Here is a 24,730-nt window from a genome sequence, read left to right as displayed (position 1 = left end):
TGAAAAAGTCACTGTTCCCCACCTATAACGCCTTGCATACTCGAGGTCGTAAAGGACTTGCAGCAGGGTGGCAAGTAAGAGTAAGAAAAGGATTGCAGTGGTTGCATGCTCCTGCGCAGTAAAGGGATTTTGTACATTTTCTGCAGATCTCCTGTACATTGACACCAGGTTAGGCTATGCTAAATGCGTGTCACTCGCCGTGTTGTAAAAAGCAGCACCCAGCTGTGACTGCTCGCTGGCCACCATCACTGTGATGCTCTTTTTAGTTCTGTCCATTAGGTCGCCTAATGAAGAAGGTCACTGCCAAAGACAGGCTCTGCTCTGCTCAGACAGATGTCAGCTTCTGGGGCTAATTGGGAAAGAATTGATTCCTGCCTTTCAATCTTTCTTTCGACTTTGTGAGATCGGAGCAGCATCTTGTTAGTAACTCTGGGACAAGGTGACGGTAACTCAATCTTGCTACTAAATGAGTGAGTAGCAACACGCAGGAGTTAATTCTAAGTAAATTGAACCCCGCGACTCCCAGCCTCCTTGCCTGGAGGAGAATGCTGGCCAATTATAGCTGCTAATTGTTGGGAAGAAGCAGTCCGACTCAATTTCTTTTTCTCTCGGCTTTTTTTTTCTTTTCACTTCCTCCAATATTTTATGGAAGCTAATTGCAAGAAAATTAACCTCTGACTTCTCCGCTGTCTTTGTCTTTCCATCCAAGGTCACAGTACCTGCTATTGCTCGAAACTCAGCTGGAAAATAAAATAGCGACCTTCAGTCTCTGCAAGAATAAATGGGAATGGATTAATTTTAGGAAAGCAGACCTCGCGGGTCTCCTCCTAATTAATGTTTGGCGTTACTTTGTTAGATTGTTGTTTTCACGTATAACCTTTGCCTTCACATTTGTTAGGCGCCCAATCTCTCTTACCGTCATTTTTTTCCAGCTCACTCACTGGAAAATATTTTATGAACCTATGCATCTAAACGAGGATTTTACAAAAACAAATCTAGAAAGCCCCCTTTAGCTTCGGCTAATTAAAGCAAACGCGTTCACAGTTCTACCCTAAGTACAAATGTAATTATGTTCTTTGTAAGTTCATGCTAGACACTTATTTCATAGATTTGTGGTGATCTGCAGTGCATACAACTCAAACAACTGAACGGTATCTTTATCCATAGGTGTATTTGCATTTTGTGGATATTTGTAAAAGCGTCGACAGTGCCGGTACAAGGCAAGCATCAAGGCGTCAGTAATACAAGAAATACAATTCATTGGTCTGTATAAATATAGGGGCAGATTTATGTTAACTGGCGCATCCCGAGGGATGCGCCAGTTAACATGCGCCACAGAGCGCCACAGCTACGCCACCCATGGTGTGCCGCATTTATGATGCGGCGCACCATGGGGCAAAAACGGCACAGATGCGTGACGCATCTGTGCCGGAAATGTGGCGCATTGCTAGAGTTGCATCGCAAGCGCGACGCAGCTCCAGCAATGCTCTGGGGGGGCCTATTCTTTCAATGCTGCCTCAAGCCTTACGCCTGCTTCAAGCAGGCGCAGGGTTTTGACGCAGCATTGCCCTGAAAGTGACTGAGTGAAATCTCATAGGTTTCACTCAGCCACTTTCAGGAGGCGTTCCTGCGCAGGAACGCCCCCCCTGCGCAGGAACGCCTCCTCATGGTGCAGTGCTGTACAACGTGACGCATCTCCTAGATGCGTCACGTTGTAAATAGGGCGCAGGGATGCGCCACGTTTCCGTGCCGTTGCGTCACGCAACGGCGGCGTAAACGTGGCGCAAGCCCTTCATAAATCTGCCCCATACAATATAAAATAACATCCTCTCTAATTGTTAAATTACCCGTGTTGCTAAACATCACCACGTGATAACTATGTTGGAGAAAATCAAAGTAAACAAGACATGTATGATTCGAAAATGAAATAATAGACTAGTGAGTAAGTGTCCTTGCTTATTGGTCACCTTTATTTTCACTACTCACCCTTTATATAATTTATACACACATTATGGCGTCCAGGAGTATCCATATATGTGGGTAGTGGCGAGGAGCGGATCAAAAAGCAGTGCTTTCATTTAATAACAACAAAAAAAACCTTACCCACTCATGAGTGTTGTTGAAAACTGTTCTCTCAAAAAGATGTCCTAGAAAATATTTTGATAAATGTAAGCGTTAGAAGGTGGTTCTGCCCATGAAAGCCTCCCGGATTTTTCGTTTTCTGAACACCACATTTTTAAGCTTTTACCATGGAAGAGCCTCATAAACTGGGACTCGCCCATAGTGAACTCATGGTGAAAGAGACTGCATGTGGATTTTATCAGTGTCCCTCTTGTGAGAGAAAACCACTGCACTGCAGCCGGGGTAGGGGGCATCGGACTGCTTACATGTGTGTACATGCGTGTGTACACGTTTAGGGGCTGCGCAGGGAGATTCCTGCTGTGCACAGCCCATGAACAGGTAAAGATAGAATGGTGTGGCAGGAAGGGTGCAGAATTGGGTGGTGACATGGAATAGGCTTTATAGTATGGGAAGACACATGTGAGGGAAAGTCAGTGTGCTTTACTGTTTTCACTATAGGATTCTCCTTTGAAGATGGGGACTACATGGGGCAGTTTCAGTTCCCTAGGGCCTACCAATTCCCGACACACACCAAAGTACACTGTAAGTGGTGTAAAGAGAAGTATTGTGCTGAGTCCAAAGCCATATCTGTACTGCTTATGGATCATTCAGAAATGTTATATTCCTCTGACTCGGCTCATAACCAGAGCCTGGCTGGGTGTGACCTTGCCAGGCTGGATTAATGACCTTCCTCCCCAAGCTGTAGCATCAGAGGCCTAGCCCTTCATGGTAAGCATTCAAAAGGCGAAGGTCTCCTCTCCAAGAGGGAGAGATGGGGGGTGCAGCAGCAGGTTATCCATCAATAGCTGTCACCTGGTGCCAGACACCAAGCTGCTCTGGGCCACGAAGGCAGGAAGGGGGCTTTTCAGAGTGTATGTGGCCTGAGACCCCTGGACAATGCCATTTTGAACTATCCCAGAGGCCTGTGCAGAAAGGATGGAGAGATGATGTGTTGCTGCAGGATGGGGCAGAAGAGTCTTCCTGCCAGCCCCCACCAAATTCTTGTAAAAGGTCTTGCACAAGAAGAGGATCTCTCTCTGGGGTGTGGTCTGCTGGGGAAGACTGGTGCTGGAGCCTGGCGCCATGGGCAGTTGGAAGGAGGAACCCCCTGATTGTCCCAGACACTGGATTACGCCTGTGGGGAGTCCAGGACCAGTGAGGATAAGCAGGGGCCTCTGCACAAGGAGAAAAGAGGCCCAGGAGGATAGCCAGGAGAAAGGCTGGTGCAGGGAGCCAGTCAAGACAGCTCCCTACCGGGTTCACCCTCTTTTGGACCAGGAGGGTGATGGAAAGTGCCCCAAGTGCCTGGGGCGGGACACCAGGAGGACAAAGAGGCCAAGATGGTGAGAATCGGTCCCCAGGAGGCTGAGCTACGACCCCCAGAAGGTAGGCGACCTTTGACCTCTGAGAAGACCAATGACGAAGTGTGGGGCTCTGCGCCGGTCTTAGATGTGCCGCCGGGGTGGATCAGGTGCCGGACCTGCCCCCAGAAAAAGAGAAAGTCTGGGAGCCCAGTCGCGCGCCCCGTGAATCTGTGCCCAAGGGGGGGTACCAGGAGTGCACCCTGGCCCTTGACTATACTGGAGAGAGGGGAGCACCGTCACACCCCCTCCAAGAGATCTCCGGGGCCCGGGACCCCCAACTCCGAGTTCTGCTGAAAATGAAGTCAGGTAGTGCCATTGTGTTCCCCGTGAAGATCTCGGGGCCCGGGATCCCTAACTCCAGGCCCGGTGATTGTGGCCGGAAGCAGAGTAAGTGCTGTCGCACTTTCCCGTTTGGAGGGAGAAGCCTAGCTGGGATCGCCATCGTACTCCCCGCCGAATAGTACCCCGGGGGCTTGGTACCCCAACTCCGGGCCTAAAGAACAGGCAGAAGTCAGGTAGCGCCGTCGTGCTCACCGTGAAGGCATCCCTGGGGCCCGGGACCCAACTCTGGGCCTACACCAGAAGGAAGTTGGGTTGCACTCCCCTGAGGACCCGCCCAGGAAGGAGCAGCCTCCGTGTCTGCCAGCAGGGGTGGGCAGACCAAAATGGACACACTGTGTACCGCGGCCATACAAGAGGGGGCAGGCTGGACAGCGAGCCATCAGGAGCACCAGGGGTGGGCTTCCCAAGCTGCCAAGAAGAGCTCACCTTGCAGTAATGTGTCCAGGGGGACCAGGTCCCCAACGAGAGCAGAAGTAGCATGAGGCCGCCCACGAGGGCAGCGCAGTTCACCATGAGCAGGCCTTGGTCATGCGACCCATAATGCCTTCCAAGCCCTTATTGGCCTGCGAGGAGAAGCAACTTGTGCTCTGCGTGTGATGATCACAGGAGGACGGGGTCACTGCCGAGTGGGTGAAAAGGTGCAGAGGGAGCTGCAGGAGCACACAGACTCTCCCAGCACAACGTGAGGAAAGACCTTCCCTAAGTCTGTGGGGGACTTAAAAGAAACAACCCCTCAAGGGCTCGGCCATGTGCCAACAGCATTCTGTGGATGTAACTTTTGTTCTTCAGCTGTGGGTGTTTTGCGGACTGCACCCTGGTATGAAGGGCTGAATTGGGGATGTCTGGAGAAGGGCATCTCCTGGAGGTGAAGGGGTGCCATTGCACGGGTGGAGTATTTACCTGATGTTATTTCTTTTGAGGAACTGAAAGTCTCATGGGGACTGTGAAGTCATAAGCAAAGTGGGGTTATGTTGCTGGACATTCCTGCTAGGGTGTCTGGCTGTAAATGCTTAATCCTATGAGTATAATGGTGATGCCTTTTAGGGGTATTCATTGCAATGCATTTTAACTGTTATCAGCTATGATAAGTACTGTAATTTTAAGTGATGCCTAAACACGTATTCTTGCTGCTGTGTTAGGTGAAGAACCAACCATACTGTTAACCACTAAGATGTAAAGGTATACTGTATAGTTAGTATAAGATGCTCAGTGAGAGTTATGTGTCACCATGGCAGGTGTGCCCATTTTAAATGCTTGTTGAGATAATTGGGTGGGTCGCCATTGGGATGGTGCCAGTGGGCAAGGCCATCACTCCAGGTTATGGTCAACCCACTGCATTAGGGGGCAAGATGATGCGCATGCCTGGGAAAGGTTATGCAATGTCACAAATTAATTCCAACAGCTTATATATATTTGTAAATTGTTGCATACTATTGAGTCGTGTGTGTGTTTAATAAATGTACTCTTCATTTCACAAAGCAAAGTACAGACTGGACAATCAATTATTGAGTGTTAATTCTGCGTACTGGTAAATGGCGAATACTAGCCCACACCACCTCCCTTGAGTAAGCCTAAAACTGCTGTGCAACGTTACCCTCTGAGAGTCAAGCGCTACAATGGGGTGTTTGGTTCCGAGTGAAGGACAAATGTAGTCATGTTATTTGTGCTGGCCTCACAGATACTTCCTCGTTTTCCAACAGTAAGGAATGCATGTGTGTTTTGAGCCTGCAGGGCTAGTTCAGAATCATAGGCCTTGCTCAAGAGCCGCACTCTCTGAGTAGAAAGTAAGAACTGGGAACCACCAAAGGCCAGAGCAATGCCACTGTCAGTCCTGGAATGTTCACACCATTTTACCTGTGCAAAGCTTACTAAGATGCACGAACGTGCCCACAGCAGCAATGGCACAGACATAGATAAATCAGATCATTGCTACCCCCTGGCTCTAATTTGGTGTCTTGTAATGGTGAGATCCATGCTGTATTGTATACCCCTTATTCGAGCATCCATAGCTTTTGTAGGTATGTAAATCCTGTATATTGGAGAGAAAGCTGATGCAACATACCTTATGAAATGGAGTGTCTGTCAGTGCCACACTACCCCACTGAAGAATGACTGGTGACGTGTGATAGTAGTTAGCACATGGAACATAGGGATTTTAGCAACGCCGACATTGCTTTAAGTGCTCTCACTTTATGCTTAATATCTGGCTTTTGTAATTTGTAGAAGAGATATTGGCCTTACCATGGCTGGAAAAATCAAATAAAGATATCAAAACCGAGGCCTCATTAAAGACACTGTGCTTGCTGCAAAAAACAGGGCAAACCATTGGGAATTATTTTGTTTCTTGTATAACTCAGAATGAAGTAAAAGTATTTGACCATAGTCCATGATACACAATTGCCTTCGCAATAAAATAGAAATAACAAATGGTCTGTGGAACAACTTGAAAAAAATACAAACAACCTTTTTGCTTATCAATCATTTTGGGTATGGAAAAGAAACTGATAGAAACTGGGTTATCAATTTGAAAGGGAGGGGTACAAAATTAATTAACATAATCAGTCTAAGTCTAAGAGCTAACAAAGTTCTTAGACTATCTCCGATTGGAAGCTGTGGGACAAGCAGCATGAAATGACCAGAAAAATGCATGTTATATTCAAGCACAACTCACAATTCTAAAGTCAAAGAAAATATTAACAAAACCAGGGAGGACATTTATCACGGTTTTTAATCACCCTTGCACACCACAAGGGGTTGCAATGGCAATATAAAACCTTAAATGACATTTACCAAGCCACCCAAGTCCACTTTGCGTGGCCTTGTATGGCTGGGTAAATGTGGAATAACACAAGGCAGTGCAAGTTGCTGCCATGCGCCACTCTGCCCCAGGGAGGCATAACATGGGTGGAGCATGGTTGTTCCCACGCATCCACCCAAGAATTTTGGCACATTCCCAGATTTAGCATTAGTGGTAGACCTGGGAATGTGTCAAAATGCCACCCCTTCCAGGAGAGGCGTAACGAGGAGACAAATCTTTATTTCTACTCCGACAAACCGACAGCTGACCCGGAGGTTTTGGCAAACTATCGGCCCATTTCCCTGCTTCCTGCATTCTCAAAAATTCTGGAGAAGCATATTCATGGTGCTTTCACTAGGTTTACTGAAAATAACGGTCTACTGCATTTCTCTCAGTCGGGCTTCAGGGCGGGGCATTCCACTGAGTCTGCCCTTCTTGGAGTTACTGAGAAGATTAGGGAGTTTCTTGACGACGGCCAGACGATCGCACTTGTCTTGCTCGATCTAAGTGCAGCCTTCGATACCATCTCTCACTCCAGACTACTTGCTAGGCTGGGGGAGAATGGTATCGGAGGTATGGCGCTGAAATGGATTGAATCCTATCTGAGCCATCGCACCTTTCAGATCTCGTCATCTCATGCCCATTCGGACATCTTCAGCTCGCCTCACGGTGTGCCACAAGGCTCAATCTTGAGTCCGTTATTTTTCAACTTGTACCTCCGCCCCCTGGCTGACCTAGCAGAGAGAGCTGGCCTAGCATTGATGACTTATGCTGATGATTCGCAGATTGTTTTTTCGTTATCTAAATCTGATCCTCTATCTCCATCTGCTCTTAAACTAGGCCTCCATGAAGTCTTCAGCTGGATGTCTAAAAACCAGCTGAAGCTCAATGGGGAGAAAACTGAGATCCTCCTTCTTGGTAAAAACAGAGATCTCTGGAACGACTCTCAGTGGCCGTCTCCCCTGGGTGTTGTTTCTACCCCAGCTACCCAGGTTAGAAACCTGGGGGTCTACATCGATGATTCCCTATCGATGAAGCAACAGGTTAGTAGAGTAACGGGCACTTGTTTTGTCATCCTCAAGTGGTTGCGTAAGATCCTATGGATGCTGCCTCCTGCGACCCAGAAGACCGTGGTCAATGCACTAATTACATCCCATCTTGACTACGGTAACATCCTTTACCTGGGTTCCAACCAAGCTGTCGTGCGACATCTTCAACTGGTCCAAAACTCCGCGGCCAGGCTGTTGTGTAAAATCCCCAGAACAGCGAGGATTTCTAAGCATCTTAGGGATCTGCATTGGCTCAGGGTGGAAAACCGGGTTAGGTTTAAAGCCCTGAGTTATATGTTTAGAATTAAAGCGGGTACTGCTCCCAAGTACCTACAGGAGTTGGTTAGGCCGTACCTCCCTAAACGCAACCTCTGTTCTCTCAATGCAGCAAAATTCACAGTGCCTAGATTTAAACTGGCTAGAGTTGGAGGAAGGTCCTTTTCCTATCTGGGCCCGACCCTTTGGAACTCCCTCCCCCTCTGCATCCGGAAGGAAGATAACTTCGCCGCGTTTAAGAAAAGAATTAAGACATGGCTTTTCGATCAGTAGGGGGCCTTCTGTCCTCTACCTTCTGTGTACAGCTCTGTCTCCATAAGCCCCGGCGCCGGGAAACCCTTTGTGGGTATCTGTGCGCCTTATAAATGTAAAAAATAAATAAAATAAATAAATACTCCTTTTTCCTCTTTCTATGTGTGCAGCATCCTGCAGCACACATAGAAAGAGGAAAATGCCTCAGATGATTGTTTTTGTGGAGGAAGGTGACCCTTCCAGCACAAAACCAATCCTGTCTAAATAGCCGTGACCCTTGCACCATGGTGTAACTGTGGCCACATTGGCGCTAGGCAGATGTTTATGCACCAGTGCAGGCAGAGAGCAGGAAAAAAAGCGTAAAATGTCTGCCCTCTCCTTTTCATATAGAGCAGCACAGCAAGGTGGCTTGCTGCTTTGCATAATTATTTTATAAAAAATACCCCTGGATTTCCACACTAATTTACAAATTACAGATAAATGTAATAAGTAAAAATTCTCGAAAAACTGGATATGAACAGCCATAGATATGAGCTTTTCAAAGTGTTTTAAGACAAGAGGCACCTAGGGAAAGTAAAGCGTCATTGAAAAAGAAACAGTTCAAAGGTGACTGAGACATGAATATGATTTCTGGTCGGATGTATGACGTTACAACGCATACTTTTACTCCGCATACCATTACAACGCGGTATTCACAACGCATACCGTTACAACGCATAGCGCTTTGGGGTGCTGGATAGTGGTAAGTATAATTTACTATTCTAACTCCAGTCCCCGTGGACCCTAGGGAAGGTGTTGGATAGTAAATTAAACTTACCTCTTATCCTAGAGCGCCCCCCAGCGCAATGCGTTGTAATGGTATGCGTTGTAATGCCTGCGTTGTAGTGGTAGTGCGTTGTAAAAATTGCGTTGTAACAGGTGAATACCTTTCTGGTCAACCATGGTGGAGCAGAATTCCGATACACCAAGCGGTCCACCTGATTAAAGATTTTACCTTTAAACGTAGGGCCTCATTACGATGCTGGTTGGACAAGCATCCAACCGGCATTGTGTCTGAAACGGAACCGCCAAACAAGGAGTTGGCGGTCCTGCTTCCCAAATCAGGATGCAACCACCTTCACGGTGGTCAGAAAGTTTATATTTCCTATTGCGGCTTGTGCTGCGGGCCGCAGCACAAGCCACAAAAGGAAATATAGACTTTAAAAAAATCCATGAACCTTGTGTCAGGCACAATGCGGTGCCTTCCACACAATACTGGATGTTTGGGGAGACTACAGGTGCCCCCATGCCTCATAGCGAAGGCCGTAGGGTACACAGTCCATCCTAGGGAGCCCCAAAGTCCGTTCTGACAGCCTTTCTATGGCAGTCTGACTGTCATAGAAAGGCTGTCTGAAAGGGACATCGTAATCCCTAAGGTGGTGCCTGAGCAGGCACTGCCACACTTCAGGGAATTACTTTACGCGCAACAACTGCCCATTGGAATCGTCAGTCAGTTCCTCCACACGCTGCCGTCGAACACCGTGCATTATAAAGTGGCAGCCAGACCACGGCACTATATGTGGGTTGGTTGGCAACCAACACACTGTCGGTCATGGTTGAAGTGACTACATAATGAGGGCCTTAGTGTTTGATATTCTAGTCAAAATTTATCAGCGGGTCAAGGTCTAAGGCTAAGGTGGTGGGCAACTATCTCTTCAAGTCAGATTCTTCATAATACTGGGTGCCCCAATCTCATCTTCCGAATTCATTTGTCATGAGGAACTAAACCTCCCTTATGTATGTGATTTTATTAGAACTAGACCAGCTCTATTCTGGAATAGGATCTGGAGGAATAATTCAGCCACTCTAACGCAAAATATTATAAAAGACTGCCTCAAATGTGACCATGGCATGGCGCTCCCCTGGCTTGCGGGAGTCCTAAAAACATTGAGCGCCGTGGACAGGGGAGATCTTTTCTCCGACTCAAGCAAGACTGAGCCCAAAGATAAAATTGAGGTCAAACAAGCACTGTATGCAATTTATAACTCTGAACGAATGGAAAGGGAAACCCTCAAATCAACTGTTGTGAGTTATATGAAGAATGAATTATGTAGGAGACCTCTTGCACCCTACCTCACTTTACCCATGACTAATTGGGAGAGATCACTGCTGTTTCGGCTAAGGGCGGGTTCAGTGAAATTCCTACTGGGTTTTTCCTTGGGTTATCAACACACAACACATTACAATCAATGTGTGATGGTATTAGTAAACAGAATGATTTGCACTTTCTATTCTTCTGCAAATTTTATTTAAAATATTTAATTGTTTTTTAACTCCGTATTTTAGAAAACAAAGACCCCTCTCGTTAGGGGAGTCCTATTCAATGTTGCTTTCCCTGGACACAAATGAACTAATTTATCGCACTAGCACTTTTTTGAGACTTATAACATGTGTACGTAAAATGATGGAAACCCCTGAAAATAGTCTTATGAGAGCTGTATTAGATTTTTTTTTAATAATTATGAATTCTGTAATTTGGATTTGTTATGTAATTGAATTGTTTTAATGTGGTACTTTTATGAATTTTATGAAATTCGAATAAAGGTCTTTTGAACTTGAACTTGAACACACACAACCCTACACACACACACACACACACACTCAACCCCCACACACACAACCACACACACAACCACACACACACCCAACCACACACACACACACAACCACACCCACACACAACCACACACACACAGCCACACACAAAACCACACACACACTAAACCACAACCACGCACACAACCACACACACAGCCACAAGCACACACACAACCGCAGCCACACACACAGCCAGACACACAGGCACACACACACAGCCACACACAGCCACACACACACAACCACACACACAGAACCACACACATAACCACCAGGCACAGACACCATCAGTCGTCAGTGCACGCTTTCATCAGGCACAAACACCACCAGCTGTCAGAGCACGCTTTAACCCGGCACAAACACCACCAGCTGTCTGTGCACGCTTTCACCCAGCACAAACAGCACCAGCCGTCAGTGCACACTTTCACCAGGCACACACACATCACCAGCCATCAGTTCATGCTTCCACCAGGCCCACACACTACCAGCCAGCAGTGCACACTTTCACCAGGCACACACCACCAGCCGTCAGTGCACACTTCAACCAGGCACACACACCACCAGCCATCGGTGCACAATTTCTATAGGCACACACACCACCAGCCATCAGTGCACACATCAAATGTTAACGCATCAACAATTAACTAATGTAGCAATTGCAGTATGGCGCACTTTACTTTTAAACATATTCATCTAAAGCGCAGCATGCCATCACTGCTACAAAAATAAATACACATTTTTTTAACCTACAATTTATACACTTTTGTTGCAATTGGTGTTGCAATATTTAGCAATGCCAATAGCTCAAACTTAATTACTTTGAGACCTATTGCATTGCAAATGCTTGTTTCACTTCTACACAGGAAAGGCACACAAAGAAGAATAATAACCACTCACTGTATAAACACATTGATACTATTTAGAATAATACAACAAATCGCGCTTCTATCACAAACTCAAATATCCCTCACACATATAAACACTTCCTGGCCTACCTGACTCCCTTGCACTCGTTACACACTACAATGCACAGTCGCCCAACGATGTTACCAGACAAGCGTTCACAGACAGAAAGTGCACACATAAATCAGTTAAACCTTGCACATGTTTAAAAAAAAATAATCAACATCACATTTCTTACTATCTTGGATAAATAGAGCCCATTTCAGAAAGGTAAATATCAAGATGTACATTTAATCGTGTGAAAATGTATCCCTACATCTCGCTGTAACATTTTGTTATTCATAATTTTAGAGATCACTGAGGAATCAATTCAAGTCACCCTTATCTACAGCATCCCCTAAAGTGAATTATTGAGTGCCCGCCGCAATTGCAGTTCAGATGAAGCCTTTGACCAGGAATGTATGGGTATGATTGCTAGATTCAAGGAAAGGGGATACTGTAAAAATGTTTAAATTCTGACCTCACCATTTTAAAAAGACTAAGGGGTACATTAGGATGGCGGGCGGACAAAGTCTGCCCGCCATCCCGATGAAAAAACGGACCGCCCACCATAAGGGCGGGGGTCCCGTGGGGGCCATTAGGATGCGCCTGCCACACTGGCGGGCGCATCCCGCATATTTAACATTATAAGCACCGCCCACCGCAATGCTAAAAATGCACGTCATGCATTTCAATGCACAACATGACAGGCACCGCGCGGTGCCTGCCACGTTGTACATTGAAATGCAGGCAGGGTACCCCCTCATATGCACCCCCCACTCCCCCCAGAATCCCTGGGGGCCCGCAACGGGCCCCCGCAAGAGATTCCTGCATGCCTTTCCGTGGCGGCAACACCGCCACGGAAAGGCATGTCTCCGCCCCATCATAATATGGATGGCGGTGTCTAGCAGACACCACCACCATTTTAAACACTCTTTTCTGTCCGGTCAACTTGTCGACTGGGCGGAAATGCAGCGGAGGGTCTTTCTGTCCTCCGTGGTCCCGCGCCATAGTAATATGGGGGGGTATGGGTGGCGGTGGGCAAAATGGGTGGCGGGCGGGGACGGATGTCGGATAGATCGCCACCGCCATAGGGGGCGGTGGCAATCCGCCCAACATCCTAATGACCCCCTAAGTGTCAGAATGAAAACTATAGCATCAGGTTATTACAACTTGCAATCAGAAGGCTTTCGAGATAAAGAAAATACTTATAAACATTGACAAATTCTGTGCATAGAACAGAGATTAGAAGGCAGTGTGAAGGGACATTCCAGCATCACATTCAGAAAGGGGACAACAATGGAGGACAGATTGAGCAAAAATGCTATCAGATCTAAGCCCAAGCATGAGGGGTGTAAAAATATGCACGTTTTCAAATGTAGCCAATGCAAGGTCTGCAAAAATAGTTCAAACAAGTGCAAATATTACTCGCCATCATTGAAACAGGAAAGAGTTATCAACAAATTCCTTACATGAAACTTAGATTTTGTGATATACATTTTGCTGTGTCCATGTCACTTTGCATGTCGAATACATCTTGGGTGTCAGGAATAGAGTGGCTGACTGCTTTTCGAGGCTCACTGTCATGGATTTTGGAGAAGATGAGTGTCCGGCTGATGATGTCTGAGTGGAAGAGAGTGTTGCATTGCAATGGGTGGGTCCATGTCTGAGAAAGAAGGGAAGGATGATGTTGAGAGGAATTCAGTTCTCATATTATGTTCTCTGTACATAAGGGAAGGATGGCCTGAGTTACAGTTGATGAGTGATTGTCAACGTCTTTTATGTGGTTATGAATAATCTATCAGTACAGAATGTCCTTGAGTTTAGAGGGACGACCTTAGTGGTATTGAGTGGACTTAATGAAAGGACTGTAGAACTGGCTCATGTGTGGCATTTGGGTGTGGCCAAGACCAAGAAAAGAATGAGAGGATATTTATAATGGGAGATAGAAATCAAGATTCAATGCTATGAAGGCTCGGATAGTGATTTGCAGATCAAGGCTTACATAAATGGTGTGTAGAAACCTGCCAGGAGGGTCCTTGGAAAAAGATTACTGTTACCTGTTTGCAGCCAATGAAAGATGAAAACTCAACACCCTATTTGATTGTGCCTATGGACCTGTTTTACTAGTGGCCTGATGTTGTTAGCGGTGGAGATATCGCCTCTATCAGGTCTTGGAAAATCCATTCAGGAGTGAGTGAATTCCAAAGAGTTTACTAACAGCCAACGGAGTTGAATTTTGTTCCCAAGAGAAGGGAATAGTTTGCAAAATCTCAGGTTGACGCAAAAGAGGTGTTTCGCATATCATACACACACAATTGGTATGATAGAAAGATTTAATATATGATTAAAGAAAACATCCAATTGGCAAAAGCCTATTGGTCTGACTGGAAAAAAGTGGTGCAGAATCATCTAGTGGCACATCGCTTTGCACCAGATTCCACCACTTGAATTATTCATGGGAAAGAAACCTAATTCTCTTTTAATCCCAAGGTGGCTTGCTGCGCTGCGTGATCTTTTGATAAATATGCCCCTATCCCTATGTGTCTGTGATATACGCATGTTAGCCGTACACCACAGGTGCAGGAGAATTCGCAGCTTCTGTGATATGTCAGCAAATAAAAAGATTTCTGGCAGGAAACCCGAATCACTCTTCATTTTCTATTGCTGAAACTCCTTTAAACTAAATGCATCTTTTGGGAGATTATCCTCACTAAAGAAAAAACATTGCAAACGTGATACTCAAGGCATATTTATTTTCAGGCCTTTGCAAAGGCAAAAACAATGGCGGCACAATTATTCACTGCAACATCCAAGTCTTGAGGGGTGCAGCTGCCAACGGTGCAGCAGGTGCAATGGCACCAGGGCAAAAAGCTAGAGGAGACCTCTGCTACTCAATTACCTGTTTTTCACTATCCAACTAGGAGATATGGAGCCCCATTTTCCATATATGCTGCAGAGCTCATCGCACCCTTCTCATGCTAGTGCCGCTACCTGACAACTACATCATGGTAATGTGGACACATTGGGGCATATTAGCAAGAACCTCGTTAAAATTATCGCCATTTTAGCGGCAGGAAACTGCCACTAAAACGGCGATAATGGGCTTGCTAATATGCATGTTAGAATTCCAATAGAAGCCCATGTTAGATGTGCAGGACATCTGACCTGGGCTTCTATTGGAATTATATCGCCGTTTTAGCGGCAGTTTCCTGCCGCTATAACGGTGATAATTTTAACGAGGTTCTTGCTAATATGCCCCCAAGTTCTGTAATTTTCATGGAATTTAAATGGTTTGGATTATGTGGACATGTGTGAAAAAGCATCAAGGTTCATAATGGTTTGCAGTTATGCCACTCCGTTGAATTGCTGGTGTTGTGCTACGTTTGATGCAATTCTTATGATAAAGTAGCAAATTCCATTCAGCAGAATTTTTATAAGCTCAATTTTTCTGTTACTTTTCATTGTCGTTGTTCACATGCACTCTTCATTTTGCAAAAATATGGACACCTCGCCCTGCTGGGTTTTCCGTGAAAATCGAGGTTTTGCTAATCCTCGGCCACACTGAGAATTTAAACTGGTGAAGCAATGAAAATCCTGTTACGAGCCCGCCAACACTGAGTGACAACTGGGAATGGTGCCTGCACCCCACTATCTGTGAGGGATTCCGAGCAGCATGGGCAATACAGCCCTCCGAGGTTTATGAAAAGAAGCCCAAACATACCAGGCAACGCTCTTTAACAAATAATCATTTAGCATTAGATGGAAAATCCACACAGCACTGAAATCCATAAAGTACATTCGCAGACATCACGTGCCACGTATCAATTACTGGAATAGCCCTACATTTCACACAGTTCTGCCCTTGACGCACAGTTGGCTCGGGGCTTGGCATTTCATGCAGCAGAGTATCCGATTACCCAGGCTTGGCAGCTTACCAGAGGTGATAAGGAATCCGGCGGCAACCTTATAGAAGCGCGCGCTGACGAAGGGCACCGCGCACACCAGCAGGAGACCTCCGACGAGACAAGCGGCGACAGCCAGCACGATGAACGCCGTCCAGAATCCTCTGTACACTGTTCAAGTGAAAATAACACCACTCTGTGATTAAACGGGAGTAAAACGGCATACTCTGAAAATTTTTCATTCGTCGCGTAGGCTGTGACTTCTGTAGAGTGCAGGCCTACTAATAGCTGTGGCAAATGTGTATGGGGCTGTCGGATTGGATAAGCTCTTGTCACCAGACGACATTTGTCCCAGATTGGAAGAAGTCTCATCCTGCATGTTTCTGTACAGTAAAATCTCTTAAGCACTATACACAATGTGTGGTCTTGATTATGTACATAGAGCAGGTAATGTTAAAAAAATATATTTCAAAAACACTCAGTACGCTGGGTTTCACATGTGTAAATACATCACCGGTGGTCTAGAAAACGGTTGCTTTATTGATACTATACACACATAGGCTGATAAGAGGATTGTTGGCAATAGGCCTACCCACTGGCAACTGCTCGGGGTAGTATGCTAACCATCATTCTGTGTCCCTTCATGCCACCCAGCCATATGCAACTCAGTCTTGACCCGGCTCCAGTTGGAAAACTTCAGCCTGAACGGCCAAGCCAGGTCCTCTTGCAAATGGAACACGGGCAACTCATTACCGTTCTGTCCTAATTGGGAATCTTCACATCTTGCAACATCCTTCGCCAATGAGACACTTACATCAGATTCAGTTCAGAAAGAACCTGCTTGGCATATCAGGATGCACTGTTCCTATAGGTACAGGACCGAGGCTGATTTGCTGGCATGGTGGGCAAAAGAACGATTGGCTGCATTGGTACCACCAGCAATTGCCAGTGATTAGACGAATTGAAAGCATTGCTCCCATCTCCTTTTGTGTGTTTGATGTATTGATATAGTAGCAGAAATGTTAGAAACTTTGACCACTAGCAGGATGGGAAAGGTTTGTGTGTCAAAAAACCACCAGACTCCAGAGCAGCGCATAATTACAACCTAGGGCTGTGACCTGTTGGAAGGCCAATGAAGAACATCAAACTAAGAACCAACGATCTAGATGTTGTTAGGTCTCCTTACTATACGTATGTAGTTTGTCACAGCACCTCAACAAAGGTAAGAGGTCATAGCCCGGTAACACTGTTGGAACACACCCTTGTAGAAAGATGAACTTGCACAATTACTTTTGGACAAAATAAAATAATGTACAGCAGGCCTCTCTGTCCTCAAAAAAGATTTTACCTTTTGCAAGCTGCAACCGCTAACCACGTGGTTCTAAATGTAGTGTATATATATTTCAGTTAGCGATTGCAAACATCGGAATTAATTGTGAAACAAAAATAATCATTCAGATCAGATTATTTTGTATGTGGCTGTAAGCAGTTTTCCTTCCTCAAGAGTATTTTCAAGTAAACTCTGATGGTAGGATTAATGATATTTTGCGGCATTTCTGAGTTTTTTTTCACTGACAATGAATCTTTGTCTAAAGAAGTCTTTGATCGACCCAACAAACAGGCTACGGAAATCTGGGACATTCTGGACAATGACTCCCAGGACCTCCTCTTCCTTGTAGCAATGTGGCTGACAGCCAAGTAGGAACCCAACATTTCCACAGCCATCCCAACAAGATTCAAGATCACACAACAGCACTGCCAATACAAACCAGAAGGAGGAATCACAATTATTCTCAAAGAAGCCATCAGCTGCATTACAGCCACAGAGAATATAACCCCCACTTCATGGAGTACCTAGACTTCAAACAGCCAATAACTGCAACTTTCACCCTGAACTGAACCCTCGTCTACTGTGTGTCTGGACCACAAGCTAGCTTCATCAACAACATTGCAAATCTTGTTGCCCCTCTCACCATCGACCCCAAAGCCTGCAATCTACTAGGAGACCTCAACTTATGCCTTGAAGACCGGAACAATCCTGGCTCAATTGCCCTCCCTGAAAGCCTAGGAAACCTCAGGCTGACACAACATATTACCAGACCCACCCACTCCGCCATATACTGTCAAGACAGTTTTTGTCACATTCAACAGAACCAAAATCACACATCCACACCTTTCACCTGTATCAATTCAGCAATCATCCATTTCCAAGTCAGCATTCCTAGCCAAACAAAAAGTCACCAGTGCAAGCCTGGCCAGCAGCATCTCTAATTCAAGCTGGTCCCACATCTTTTGCATGAACCAGCTAAACTCCACAGCAACCGTAGCACCAACATCAAATAGCTTGACACGTGGATCAAAGACTGCTTACTCCCTGGCACCCCATAAATGCAACAACCAAAAGGAAACCCAGAAACAGGCAAGCTGGTACTCTGAGAAACTCTGCTCAACCAAACTATACTGACAACAACTGGAAAGAAGATGAAGAACGAATCCCAAAATAATGGATAAGTGCACCGTCAAAGCAGCACTGAGACGCTATACAGAAGAAGGCCCTAACTGAGTACATAGGTAGCAGCTCCAATAGCTGCAAAGAGAGCTTCACACCCATCAAAGACTTCAGCACACCAACTTCCACTAAGAACAGCATCACCCGCTCACAAGACCTGTGTGAAAATCTGAATTCTCAGGCAACAAAATTGAAACCATCTAGAACAACTTCGACAATCATCTCATCCAAACTCCAGCAGCCTCACCTCCAGCCGACCCCCAAAAAACCACGTAAGCACCCTGACTACATGGAAAACAATCACCATGGAAGAGAAAACCAACAAAATGGGAACTGTCCACTTCAGTACCCGATTGACCCCTACCCACACCCCATCTTAAACATGGGTGCCTCCCCAATCAGTAAAGTACTCACCCGCATCCTGAAAAACCCCATCACCACTGCAATGTTCCTGGATGTCTAAAAACATGCAGTGGTCAATACACAGCTAAAAATAGCCTTTGGCAGAACCCACCCAGCTAGCAAACTACCGTCCAATCTCCCATTTTCTCCACCCAGCCAAGGTCTTGGAGAAAGTCATCAACAAGCAACTCACCTACTACCTCGACATACACCAACTACTAGATATCACTCAATCAGGCTTCAGACCCAATTACAGCAATTACACTGGCCTTTTCACAGCAACTGACCACATCCTGATGATCCTCAACAATAGATACAGCTTCTCTCATCCTGCTCGACCTCTCAGCTGCTTTCGACAGGGTATGCCACTCCACCCTGACCAGAAGACTACATGAAATAGACATCCGACGATCTGCCCTCAAATGGATCTGCCCCTTCCTCACAGGAAGATGACGAAAATTCTGCATACTACCATATACTTTGGAGGCCAAGATCCTGATTTGTGGAGTCTCCCAAGAATCATCTCCCAGCCTGACCTTGTTTAACATCTACATGCCCCCACTGTCTGACCTCATCAGACTGCACATCATCATTATCATTCTTTTCTATGCAAATGAAATCCAACTGATACTCTCCCTGACCAACAACAATCATGTAGAAAAAAACAACTTTGCCACCTGTATGACCACAATAGCCACCTGGATGAGATCCAACTGCATCAAGCTCAACTCAGAAAAGATCGAAGTGGTGATCTTCGGGGAAAAAAAAATCTGCTTGGTATTCCACCTGGTTTCCGGCAGACCTCAGCTTCATGTTAACCCCCACCACACATGTCAGAATCTTAAGCATCATCCTAGATGGCAAACTCAACATGACAGCACAGGAATATTTGATGACCTCCACCTGTGTAAACGTCGTAAGGATGATGCAAAAAAACTTCAAGAGGCTACCAGAGAACACTGGGAAAACAGTCAGACAGGCCATGATAACTGGGAGACTTGACTACAGTGGTGAACTCTACATGGTAATCACCAAACAGCTCTTGAACAGGCTCCAAACCATCCAAAATGCTGCAGAAAGCCTCATCCTCAACCTACCTCAACGTACCCACATCACTCCACACCTGAAGGAATTCCAGTGGCTCTCCATATACAAACACACTCACTTCAGACTCCTCACACCCTTACAGAACACTTTACAACATGCCTACCTCAACAGCAGCATACACTTCTACCAACCTTCCACACACCTCCACAAAGCCAGATTCTCATTAGCACACGTTCACAAAAACAGGGCCGGAGGTCGCACCTTCTCCTACATCTCCCCTAAAGAATGGAACATCACATCAGAGCCTCCTCATCCCTTCTTGAGTTTCGCAAGAAGATGACTTAGCCTTTTGGATAATCTCACTTTGAGAGACTGCTGCCTCCCACCTGCTAAGTGCCTGGATACCCTCAAGAGTGATTAGCACGCTATATAAATAGACATAACATAATTTATGATGGCATCCTGTATCACATCTCTTATCCTGCCACATCTTGCTGCAACATGACTTAAATGTTGAAACTGCTGAATTTCATTATTCCACTCAGCTTTCTTTCATTCTTACTCATTTCACATGCTTAAATAGAGTCTTAATGCGGGGTGTATTCCTAACTATGGATCAACTCTGATATCTATCATGCTGCATGCCATCCGACTGCCCAGCTTAGCTGCCATGTCTCACATTCATTGCATGACTTTAGCATGTCTGACCTATATCACAGCGGATCACTGACAGAATATCGAGGAGCAGAATATTGACCTGCCAAAATATTGATGAAAAAATATAGAATGACAGAATATCAACTTCCTATCTACAAACAGGTAAGTACAAAAATATTGAATCCTAAATGTCGTTGTGAATAATATAGTTTGCTAAAATGTCAACTTTTTTAAATGTCTTAAAAGTAATATAAAATTAATTAAATTATCTATATAATTAAGTAAAACATACTTAAGAATAATTTAAAACGTTAAAATTAATAAAGAATGAATGCAATGTAAAAAATAAAGAATATATGCACGCACTTGTTTATATAAGTAATTATTAAACAATTAATACATAATATTTTGTGAATATAAAATATTAAAAACATAATGTAAAATATAATTATATATATATATATATTTATATATATATATATAAATATATACCTATAATATAAATATACAAATAAATTATATATAATAACTTAAAACATTAAAATAAATATTTTTTACAAAATAATATTTTACACTACATTAAATATAAAATTACTGGAAACATTGTATAGAGTAGGGGATAAAATAACTATTTCCACTCCAACAAGTGTTACACTAGGGAAAGTGTTGGATGGGGGGGGGGGGGGGGAATTACTATTCCGACTCCAGTGAGTGCAACAGTAGGGAAAGTGTTGGATAGCAGGTAGATAAAAATTACTATTCCCACTCTAGTGAGTGCAACAGTAGGGAAAGAGTTGGATAGCGGAAGGGTAAAAATTACTATTCCCCCTCCAGTGAGTGCAACAGTAGGGAGTGTGTTTGATAGGTGGAGGTTAAACATTACTATTCCCACTCCAGTGAGTGTAACAGTAGGGAAAGTGTTGGATAGCGGAAGGGTAAAAATTACTATTCCCCCTCCAGTGAGTGCAACAGTAGGGAGTGTGTTTGATAGGTGGAGGTTAAACATTACTATTCCCACTCCAGTGAGTGTAACAGTAGGGAAAGTGTTGGATAGCAGAAGGGTAAAAATGACTATTTCCACTCCATTGAGTGCAACAGTAGGCAAAGTGTTGGATAGCGGGTAGATAAAAATTACTATTCCCACTCCAGTGACTGCAACAGTAGGAAAAGTGTTGGATAGCGGGTGGGTAGAAATTACTATTCCCACTCCAGTGAGTGCAACAGTAGGGAAAGTGTTGGATAGCAGGAGGAGGAAAGTTACTATCCCCACTCCAGTGAGTGCAACACTAGGGAAAGTGTTGGATAGCGGGTAGATAAAAAATTACTATTCCCACTCCACTGAGTGCAATAGTAGGGAAAGTGTTGGATAGCTGAAGGGTAAAAATCACTATTCCCACTCCAGTAGAGGAAATGTTGGATAGCGGGAGGGTAAAATGTACTATTCCCACTCCACCAAGTGCAACAGTAGGGAAAGTGTTGGATAACGGGTGGGGATAATTTAATATTCCCACTTCACCAAGTGTAACAGTAGGGAAAGTGTTGGATAGTATAGGGGAATAATTTAGTATACCCACTCCTGCAATATATTTAACATTAATTAACAAGTAAATATTTGTTCAAAATTAATTTACCTCACACCATTTTCCCCTATAACTGTCACGTACAAAATTGTGAAAAAATAATAAGTTAACATAATTTATTAAAAATGAATTAATTAACTTATTTCAATTAACAATAACATTCATAACCATTCAATCTAAATTAATTCACAAAATTAACATTATAAAAAAACTTTTAATAAATATAATAGAAAAAATATACAAAATTACATTAAAACTAAAGTACTTCCTACCCAACTCCCCTATAAAACCCCACCCATTAATATCTAATTAATTACTGATTAATAAAAACACAATTAACATAATTACCAATTAATTATTAATTGTTATTAATCAATGTATAATTAATTAATATTACATTAATTAACATAATTAACAATATAAAATATGAATTACCAAATTATTAATTAATAAAATAATTAATTAAATTCAATTACAATATTTCCCACCCTATTGCCGTATAAACCCACAACCCGCTAAAGAATTACATCGAACAAAAAATAATTAATATATAATTAGTTATTTCTAAATATTTCTAGAAAATATATTATAATTAAATTTCTTCCCACCTTATTCCCCTATAAACCCACAGCCCGCTACAGATTTATATTACACAAAAATAAATTATTAAAAATGTATTAAAAACATGTTTCAAAAAATACATTACAAAAATAATACATACTTTTAACACATATACTAACACTTAAAACACAAAAAAAAAATCGATATTTTTAACAACTATATTATGACTGTCTATAATACTAACTTCGATATTATTAAAAACAGTATTTCTTACCTTCATTTCTATATTCTGCACCACTATATTCTTGTAAGTCGATATTATGTTCATTCTATATTTTAGACTCAATATTTTGGCATGTCGATATTACAGTTCGATATTCTGACTGATTACCAACACAGCAAATGTACATATACATCCAGAATTACCATTCGCTCTCTCCCACTTTCTAAAGCTACCAGCTTCTATATCCCCCTGATGAAGATCTCTCAGTACTTCTTTTTTTCATTCTTGTGCAATTAAGCTGTGTCAGTACTACTATGAAAAACTGCACTACTCTTCAGGTTGCCCTTGTACATCTGATTATGCACTGATTTCACAGGCTTCAAAACATCTCAGAACGTGGTTATTTTGATCTATCGCATTTTTCATCTGACTCCTGCCACAGCACCGGATGCCCCTTTGGGGGCGAGTCATATGCGCTATATTATGTACTGATTAACATAACAAGTAAATTGCTTACTGTTAGATCTGGATGAGTGATTCTGGGGGTCATGTATGGAATTGGAGATGGGACCTCCATGTGCTAGGGAAAAGAAGTAAGAAGGGATCCTAATTGAGCAAGGATGGTGTGATAGCGAGGATGTTGCAGCCCTTTTTCAGCATTAATTGTTTCAGGTTAAATGTATAGTCAAACCAACTGTGGTGATTTTCCTTGACAAGTCAGATGTAGATAAAAAGGACCCTATGGTTATTTTACTCATCTGTGTCCCCTAGGGGGCGCTAATAAATAAATGGTTGGGAAAGGAATATAATTGAAAGCTTGGCTTAAAATTGCAGTTCAGTTAAAAAACTTTATTCAAATAGATTGGTACCCATAAAAGCACAGCATCATTACAAATTAAATAACAAGCGGAGAGTAAGAAATATATGGTAATAAAAAGATTACAATGATATAACCATAACATTTTAGTAAATTGAATAGCGAATTAAAAAGAGCTTCATTGGTAATAAATAAATTACTATTATAAAAATATCAATTTATCCAGCAGTTATAATAAAATGCTCAATCATAATATTATCTCAAGGATTGGACATGGTCTTGCGTGCTCGAGTGGCGATTCTCAAAAATGTACTTATGCGAAAAACCAACTCTTCATCAAACAGGGAGAGTAAACACAAATAGGCATTATCCAGACTAATGTGCTGCTTCTTTTAAAAAAATAGATATAAAAGCCACTCTATATATTTCATATAGTATTTACCGGAAAAAAATGTGAAATTGATTGACCACTCACCCCATCACAAGGACAAGGTACTTGATCAAGATTGAGGTGGTAACCAAAAGGGAAACACAGTGCAAATTTAACAGTTCCTGCTCTTAAATGGAATAGTAGGCTCCTTTCCCAATGACTCATCGGTAGGGTGAGATATATAGGTAGGGGATGGTAGTACTGTTCGATAAACATGTAACTAAGAACAGAAGATTTCTTAGATTCTATGCCAATCCTTTCTGTGTTATATAAAGAATAGAGAGCCTCTCCAAGCTCCTTTTTGGGCACAGTTTCAACTATATTCAGGTTTAAAAAGATATATTCTTTATTGACACTGTGCAGGCTTTGGTGCGCTCCAGTCAACTAAGGAATATCCATCCCTTTCTCACACTTAACACAGTCGGTAATAATCTCTCTGGTTAGGGAGGCTGCCTGATCCTTCCAAACTGATAAAAAAAAAAAGAGCCGGCCGGGCACGTAAAAAATCCGATATATAATTAAGATAGAATTCTCTGTGACAGATATATTGTGAGGTGGGGATTGGGATGCCCAACATTTTCCTGCAAAACCTATTTTCTTCCAGCTGAATACAGGAGCTGTTTGCAATGCCCCTAAACTCCGCCCCATACGTGGCTACTGGGACGCACTGTAATTTCACAATTTTGGAATAGCTAAAATAGCACCAGTGGCCTTTGGACGGGGAAGGCTAAGGATTGAATTGATGACCTTTGAGAACTTGCTCCTGGAGTGAGCAAGATGCTCAGTCCAGGAGCCGTTCGCATCAAAGACCAACCCGAG

At 43.6% G+C, this 24,730-nt stretch overlaps 1 protein-coding gene across 2 annotated transcripts in view; it reads right to left on the bottom strand.

Annotated features, from left to right (window-relative positions):
* LOC147718781 (transmembrane protein 182-like) overlaps positions 1-24,730 on the bottom strand; it is a 202,615-nt gene that overhangs the window by 68,186 nt on the left and 109,699 nt on the right. The window contains exon 4 of one of the 2 annotated variants that reach the window (XM_086918761.1): positions 15,719-15,856. The exons of the other annotated variant lie outside the window; for it this stretch is intronic. Within the exon in view, the coding sequence (XP_086774887.1) occupies positions 15,719-15,856 (138 nt within the window). The remainder of the gene's footprint in view (positions 1-15,718; positions 15,857-24,730) is intronic. 2 annotated transcript variants of the gene reach the window in all.

This window comes from Lissotriton vulgaris, chromosome 4_1 (assembly GCF_964263255.1).
Source record: "Lissotriton vulgaris chromosome 4_1, aLisVul1.2, whole genome shotgun sequence".
Lineage (NCBI taxonomy): Eukaryota > Metazoa > Chordata > Amphibia > Caudata > Salamandridae > Lissotriton > Lissotriton vulgaris.
Note: the sequence above shows the minus strand (reverse complement) of the source record. Positions and strands in the feature narration are given on the sequence as shown.